Source organism: Eufriesea mexicana, unplaced genomic scaffold, assembly GCF_001483705.2.
Source record: "Eufriesea mexicana isolate 0111107269 unplaced genomic scaffold, ASM148370v2 scaffold3527, whole genome shotgun sequence".
Classification (NCBI taxonomy): domain Eukaryota; kingdom Metazoa; phylum Arthropoda; class Insecta; order Hymenoptera; family Apidae; genus Eufriesea; species Eufriesea mexicana.
This window is the reverse complement of record NW_016911536.1, coordinates 204,362-212,568: the sequence shown is the minus strand read 5'-3', so window position 1 is coordinate 212,568 and position 8,207 is coordinate 204,362. Positions and strand designations below refer to the sequence as shown.

The window sequence follows — 8,207 nt, the reverse complement described above, 5'->3', positions numbered from 1 at the left end:
CTCACGACGATCGGCGGTAGTCGTTTCGAGCATCGCGCGTGATCGATTCGATCTCCATACCAGAGCGATAAAGCACCGTGGCCCCGATTCGCGGCACCTTTATTCGATTCTGTTTGTACGAGGAAACAGTCGTGCGAGGAAACTGAAATCCAATAGCGAATTTCTGCTTTCGGAGATTTACTGGCTCCACTTTTATGCGCCGCGCCGCTGCCTGGCGAATCTCGAGGACTGCGTCGTTGTATCGCCAAACAGGATGTATTCGCATCCCGACCACGAAACCCGAGTTATTGGGTAAGTGCATTCGGGATGCGCGCGTGGAGACAGGTGTCTTTCGTGTCTCGAGCTATTCGATCCCGGGGAATCTGCTACGCTTAGAAAAAGACGTTCGCCAGAGATGTTTGACGTTTCGCTACCGAGTGCGGAAAATTCAGGGAAAATAAGAGAGGATGCCCGGAGGGAACGGCTCGAATCGGAATACATTTGAACGAGCTCGTAACACGGGTCACTTCCAGTTCCGTCGTAACGAAGGATAATGTCTGCTCGACTTCAGGTACGAGTACGCGCGTTAAAGTACCCGTAGAATTCGAAATGCGTGCTCGTAACTCGAGCGTGATAGATGGCCGGACTCGCGGCGAGTCGTGGAAGAGGGTAACATCGTTAAACCCACGGAACGCCGTGTCCCATGTCAGTTCTCGAATACTGGGTACGCGTTTTAGGAGGCGGAACATTCTCATCGGAAGTACACCCTTGCCGTGGAGCAATGCAAAAGTAACGCGACCTATGTGTAGGATGTTTTTTAAAATTTATCGAGGTGCGATGGTCGAAGCGTTTCTGCAGGGAACACTTCGCCAGGTCTAGAGGACTCGTTAGGATCTGGCTGATCTGGCCAGATGGACCGTAGGAGGTCGGGGCCAGGCCACGCGAGGTACTCTGCGTTGCAGGAAAGAAGTCATCTGAGAAACTTGTAGGACCGAATCCCCACCAGCCCAATCATTCTAACATCGTGGCAGAAGTAGAGTAAAGCGCTTCCCTTATTGGTAGAATTGATCCTTTCCTATTAGCCCGGTCATAGAACACCGTGTGACAAAGAAAGCGAACAAAGCAACGAGACAAAGTGAGACAGACGCAAAAATAGATGCAAGAGCGTAGACTCATCCCAAAGCGTAGTAGTGCTTCCAATTCGTTGCAAGTTACTTCTGAGATAACATTTCTTTCGCGGATATCTTACGCCTATATTAACGTGTCACGTTACCGAACTTGGAGATAGCAGTTTCGACAGTGTCATAGAAGAGTGGGTATTACTAACGAGAGTATAGGCGGAGCAAGTGGAATACCCCCCTTGCCACGCAACCGAACGAGATGACTTCTTTCCTGGAACGCACAGTAGTCTGTTTTTCCCCGCGAGGGTGACCCTTTAGAGGGCCAAACTCGGAGAGAGGAGTCTCCTCCACTCTTGGCTCAGGACGCCACGAGAGTAATATTATTATTCGTATAATGTTTGTCTTATTGGCGATCATGGGTGCCCACCGTGACGCCTTGGTAACGGTTGACAATCGACTAACTGTCAATTTTCGTTCAATTTTTACAATTGCAAGTAGTTCAAGCGCTCCCATCATCAATGACCACCGTGACGTGACAGGAGAAACCGTGACCAACGTGACAGTGAAAACGTTAAGGGATTAACCTTCAGCGTGTCCTTTTCTTCCATGGGGATGCTGCTTCCTCCCCCAGGATCCGCCTCGGAAGTACTGACATCGCTGGCAAAGTCGCAGGTGACGATGGGTATTTGAACCGGCTGGTTCTCGATAGTGGCGACGTTCTCCATCACCGAACCGGGTGGCTTCTTCGTTTCGGTGGCCGGCGTGCTCTGCGTGAAGCTGGTCTGTCTGACATCCGGCGACTCGGGTGGTATGACCGCGCGAGGACGCGGCTGCTTCCGGATGCCGCGTCGCGCGCGGGCCTTCGCCGCGAAGTAAATGCGTATGTACACGAACACCATGATGCACGACGGGATGTAGAAGCTGCCGAGCGCGGAATAAACGACGTAGCCGATGTCCTCTGAAAGCTGAAACAGAAATGGATGGAACGTTGAGTGGCCACTTTGTCGCGCAATGGTTTTTCCTTCCTTTTGTTTCTTCGCGGCTAATCGTAGTAATTTGTCGCTCGAATGTGTTTCGTCGTTCAGAGCTGGTGGACCAGTTGGCGTGCACGGCACAACTGTCCGGCTATTCGAGCGCGTACCAGAACGTAAGGCAGAATATTGGAATCTTGGTAAAAATTCGGCATTTCCCTTTGGCTTTGCACGGTTCACCAGCGAGTAATAGGAAATTTTTTACTGCAGTGGGATTAACGTAAATATATTGTCTCGACAACTAGGAGGACGCTGAACGAACTTTCAATCGCGCAAAGCATTTCAAGTTTCGTGCGATTGCGTTCGTTACGGGAGACGGTGATGGGCAAAAGAGCGTTGGGGATTCATCTCGCGTTCAGGGGGTTCAAAGGGAATAAATTTACCGGGATAACTTTCGTCGGCTGGGAAAAAAGTTGCTCGCTCAATTTGACAAAATATGGGATTACGCGACAGTACGCTTGATTTTTTCCGAGTTTCTTCGCAGTCGGGGACTGGATCTACGGGACCTGGGTAAAACCGATTCGTGAATGAACGCGATTTCCATATTCCGGTGAAACTTTCGATCCTGTCAGCCCGCGAAGCAGAGGGTGGGTTACGTCCTTTCCGTGTAATAACTTTTACGGTCACGCTGCCGTACGAGCGATACGCGTACGCTAGAACTGGGTTACGCTGTTCTACAATGCGAACGGCGACGTTCCGCTTAAAAGTGACGTGCACGCGGCCTAGAACGTGAAATACGAGCGCGTGTATTACACGCGCGTTAGAATTTAATTCAATTTAATTTACTCCACGGTCTCCTTCAAGCTCGCTGGAATAAAATGGGATGCTGCCCCTCAACAGGGCTCGTTTGATTCCGTGAAATAACTCCATCGTCACCGGAGACCGACCTGGTCTCCCATTTGCATTTGAATTAACAACCAGGCGTATTCATTTACCTATTAATCGTCGCAACGGACAGATTCGTCGATTCTTTTCATTCGACGAAGACCTTTGACCTACGATAATTCGAATTCCTCGCACGGAGCGGAGATTAGTGTAGGGATGTTGAGAAGGCAGCTTACTAACAGTGGTAAATATAAGAAGATTTATTCTGAACTGATTCTAAACTTTTTGTAAGTGCTAAGGACTCTCACACTGACTCTGGCTAGCTATCTGTCAAAAACTGTTTCCTTCCTCGAGCTTACACTCTTATTTAACTCTTTGTAGACAGAACAGTTCGAAGATTGCTTAGTCGCTATTTTGGATAGCACTCCAAGATGTCAAATTTTAGGCATATTTACGTGAGACACATATACGGGTCTTTCGATTCTATCAGCTGTTTTCGTCAAACGCATATATGAGTTCCCCGATCAAATCGATGGTTTGCGCAGAACGGATATACCCGGCGCTAGTCCGCAAAGGGTTAAACCTTGCATTCTGTCTTCTTTCATACACGTGCTCTCTTTCTCAATCGTGCGCTACTCACATCTTCTCCCTCGATGGATAACGTACCCTAAACACTCACGCGTATTCCTAGGCTTCCACTCTTCGCATGTACAACTTGTACTGTATTATCCTCTATTTTCGAGGAACGGTCCAAGCGTTCCCATGCACTCTACAGTCATACCCACCCAAAGGTACTGTGACAGGCGGTGACATTGTACCCTAAACACGCCACGCTAGCCATTCCCACATTAGTATACTTCTCGTCTCGATCGCGGATCCGGACGCGACGCACGAGTGGGTATCAAAGCGAATCTTAGGACAGAGCCAGTGTTATTTTGGAGTTTATCAGAATCGCCACGGGTGGGACTGCGATGAAACCGCCTAGATCTGCAGTCTAGTACATTGCTGCACCCCCTGGTAATACCCGGTATCGCGTTTCGCCCCTCACCTTCTGCTCAGCTAGCCGCCATTTGCCGTTTCGAGTGCAGAAGTAACGAACCCTCTTGGGGATACACGTGATAGTCAGGTAGCAGCCGGAATCGGGTTTGTCCCGCAGTCGTAATTCCCTCTCCGTCTGGATTGTTACGAATTTCCGCACACGTTTGCCGCTAATGTTTTACGTCTTCCTCGAATTAAATTCTCCGCTCGAACCCTCCTCCTCTTTCGACGAGGCGCGGCTGCGAGTCCGCGGAGGGCACGTACACGCTCCGAGTTTCCCGCGGAACGATTAGCGCGCGTAAACTTCGATCTTTCAACGGTAACCGTTTAATCTTCCCTTTTTCGCGGTCGTTGGCCGTGTTTCCCTTTTTCTCCTGCGGCTTTCACGGCGGCCGTTGCGCGAGGCGGTCTCGAATGCCTGACACCACGACGGTCGGGGGCCGCTTTCTTCCTTCCTTCCTTTCACTCGTGCTCGGCTAAAGGGATTGAAAGACGACGGAAAGTCGAGGAAGCGAGCGTTAAGCGTTATCACGCAAACACGCGACGCGAGTAATTTTGGCCAAGACTCGAAACTCGCATCGATCCCAAGCATTTTTGCCGCTTCCGCTCGCGTTCATCTTTGATTTACGAGCGTTTCGCGGTTCGAAAATAAGTTCCTCCGGAGAAATTCATCGGATGATTAGTTAGCGGAACGATGAGCTCGATTCTTCCGCATCCTTGAAACCGCGCATTTCTCCGCGTTCCCGACCGTTCGTATTATCGGTCACCTGGTCACGCTGCTTCCATTCTTGCCAAGAGAGAAACGGGCGGAAAGGGAGAGACGAAGTCTCGCGGTGACGTCAAACGTTAGTGGGCCACCGCCGCCTCATCCTTGCTTCCTTTCCACGGCGAATTTTACGGTTCACGGCTACGGAATTTTTTTTCCCATTTCTCTCTCATCTCTCCTCCTTTTCTCTCTCCACGAGCCGTGCGTTTACACTCACGGCTTTCTTAATGAAAAATTCATCTCGTTTTCTCCCCCCCCTCGGGAGCGGAAGAAGAGAACGAGCCTTCTCACGCACCCCTTCGCAGTTGCTCCGCGCCGCGAAGTAACGAGCAACCTCGAGCACCGCGCGAGAACGAAAATTCATGAAATCATGAATAGTAACGTCCGTTTGAGTAAAGCGATATACGCCTGTTGGCCGGCCGGAAGAAAACGGTCCGAGCGAAGCTGGCCGAAATCGCTATTCCGCGTCCATCTGGTTGCTTTGAAAAATTCACGAATCTCGGGCGGTAAATTAAGGCAATCGTGTCGGGTCACTCGCGAGTCGTGAATCCCCGTGGGAGATAAATATTCGGAGGATCCGGAGAAATCGGCGACCATCGCGCGACGGAACGACGCCATTCTCGTTCGATGTTCTCGTTTCGGACAAAGGAACGGTCGCTGCCATTTATGATTTCAATTACGAATCGTTGATTTAACGTCGGTCGATCGCGCGGTCGGTTGCGCGGAACGGAAACGAGGAAATAAATAGCGGAAAATAGGAGAAATCGGGGTAACGACGCGAAGCCGGGAGATCGGTGGATTTCGAGGGTTCGAAGGTACACAGAGCGATTCGACGTGGTCCGTTCTTTTTCTTTACGCGATGGATCTATCCCTCGTTCGAGTTCATCGAGCTTTATACCCCGCATTCAATCCGTTTCTTCTCCCGAACGAGTTCTCCGCCTCGTGATCGATCGCTTTCACCCTTCGAGGCGATTGTTGCGCGATTCGCGGAGTGTTTAAGTCAATTATCCTGTTTCGAGGGGTGGAAAATCACGTGGATTTCAGTAGCGTGTTCTACAGGTCAGAAAAGCCGGCGTTATAGCTTTGCTTTGCGATGCGCGTCGAGTGCAGAGCGCGAGTGCACGAGAGCTGGATCCACGAGACTGCCTCAATTAAGTTCAACGGAGCCGAAAATGGCAGACGCAAGCTGGCTGGTCGTGTACCGAAATGCCGGTGGCCACGTTTTGTCCGACCCAATTAAATTTCTTTCTAGCTACCGTCCCGTTGCTTCTTTTCATCTAGATTCGGGCAAATCGTGCCCTCTTTAAGCACGGCGTCAGCGCGAAGCCGAGAAAACGATTATATCTCTCGTACCCTCTAAATAATTGCATTCCGTCACCCGGCTTGCCTGATCCTCTTTCGCGAATATGTCTCGCGGGAAAAAATTACATTTTTCAGAATGCCCTTAATTGAATCGTGCGCGCCAGTGATTAAACGACGAACACTGCCGTTCGCGGAGAAAACAACTATCTCTCTCTTCCTTTTTCCCTCGAAAATACGACGTTACCAGCGAGCCTGGGTAAACACCCTTCCGTTACTCGATCGCGTGTTCCCGGCCTTTAATCGAGCTTAAACGCCCCTCGAATTCGACGCGTGATCCCGTATTCTATTCCAACGATTCGAACGTCTGGAGGAAGCCCGAGCCTCGGAAATGGGCTAAAAGATCGGCAAGGAAAGGGAGAATCGATGCCGGGATTATTTCCGCGGAATAAGAGCGAAATCCGAGTTATTGGTTACCGAAATCCACCTTCCCCCGAGGAGGGCCCGGATTCTTTTCAATAAGGACGTGTCACCCTTTTCACGAATAAGTATATACTCCGACGTTTCTCATCCTCGTTCTCCCGCGATTGGACGATTCGCGGCTGCCGTCGAGGGAACTCCAAGGATTAGAAATTCATCATGACGGTTCTCAGCCGGCGCGGCGGGGGGTTGCGGCGCATTTTACAGTCCCGTTCCTTTGACGTTCGCGATTGATACTCCCTTTGTCCCCGGCGACCATTGTTGCTTTCGGTAGCGGGCCTGCTCGAGTTGAAATAGAAACGCGAAGAAATGAATTTCTTCCTCCCTTTCTCGTCGAACACCATGGTTCGGGGGAGGAAAAGAATAGGGGAGACACTGGCAGCCGCGATGGCCGTTATTAGCTATCGGGGAGCGGGACTCGCGCAGCCCCGTTGGCTCGCCTAGTTATTCGGTTAGCCACGAAAGTTTCTCGCTTTAATCGCGTTAATATTTGATCGTCGTAAGTGGAAGGAAAGCACGTAACTGCGAGCAGGTAAAACAATATTTGCCGAGATAACGCGAACGGTAACGTAATATTTTGGACGGTGTCCAGAGTCCACGTGGACGAGACTCGGTTTCCGCGTTTCGTACGAATACCGTCGAATTAAAATCATTTTCGCCCGATTCCGTGCTTAATATCTCTCGTGTTTCTCTTCGTATTTCTTTCCCTCTTCTTCTTTCCTCCCTTCGCTTTTCCCGTTCGACGAGGAATCGACCGGGACCAGTATGGCGTTTAATCGAAAATCATTCGGTCGGTTATCGACGCGCGATGTTCGTTCTCTGTGAAGATACTCGCTCGTATACTTTCCATGGGATCAAGGCTGGGGAAAAAATGAACGGAGCGGAAAGAAACACGCGATTTGAAGCGGAATCGATGAGTCTGTCACGCGCAGATGTAAAGTGTTTGACATTGAAGTCGCTATGGGGATGAAAGGGATGGTTCGAGGCGGAACAAGCAGGCTGCGGAACGCTCGAATCAAATTCGCGCGCAGCCTAGTATGACCTGGTTTTCTGTATTTTTTTTTTTCCTCCTCTCCCACTCTTCTCATTTCGCCGCTTCGTATAAAAAGATGTTGCTATTCCAACGAACGCTCTTTTATTTTCCCTATCCTTTCACCCCTTTTCTGCTCGCTTTTCAAACACGGATTGATGCGTTATGACATGCCGGAATAACGCGTGACGGCTGTGGACGAAGGCGAGATTGCTAGACGCGCACCTGAATGCGAGGGGTTTAATTCTCGAGCGGTCATCGGTGACGCCATCTTTCATCGGCAGAAATTCCTTTGTCCTTCCGGTTTTTCGATTCAAGTATACTCGCGGGGCTATATTTCGGAGTTAATATTCGTCGAGCTTCTCCGCGGTTTCATTTTCTTCCGTGTTTCGCGATCGCGACAGCGGCCATATTTCTCCCCGGACGATAGGATCGAACGAACGCGCGATTCTTTCGAAACAACGTCGTTTGGCGTGAAACACGGACAGTGCCGGCGTCATCGAAAGCAGAGGGACATTAATAATTGCGCGACGGAGACACGAGGCCGGGAGGAATGTAATCTCTTAGCGTCGCGAAATTCCCCGAATTTGCATCTTATTAAAAAATAATTCGCCGCGCGGAGCCGCTCCCGTTCCACG

The 8,207-nt window shown here is 50.4% G+C and overlaps 1 protein-coding gene across 1 annotated transcript in view; it reads right to left on the bottom strand.

Moving 5' to 3' along the window:
• The window catches only part of Octalpha2R (alpha2-adrenergic-like octopamine receptor), a 123,052-nt gene that overhangs the window by 5,452 nt on the left and 109,393 nt on the right, over positions 1 to 8,207 (bottom strand). Inside the window, exon 2 of the mRNA XM_017904943.1 lies at positions 1,685 to 2,065. Coding sequence (XP_017760432.1) covers positions 1,685 to 2,065 — 381 coding nt within the window. The remainder of the gene's footprint in view (positions 1 to 1,684; positions 2,066 to 8,207) is intronic.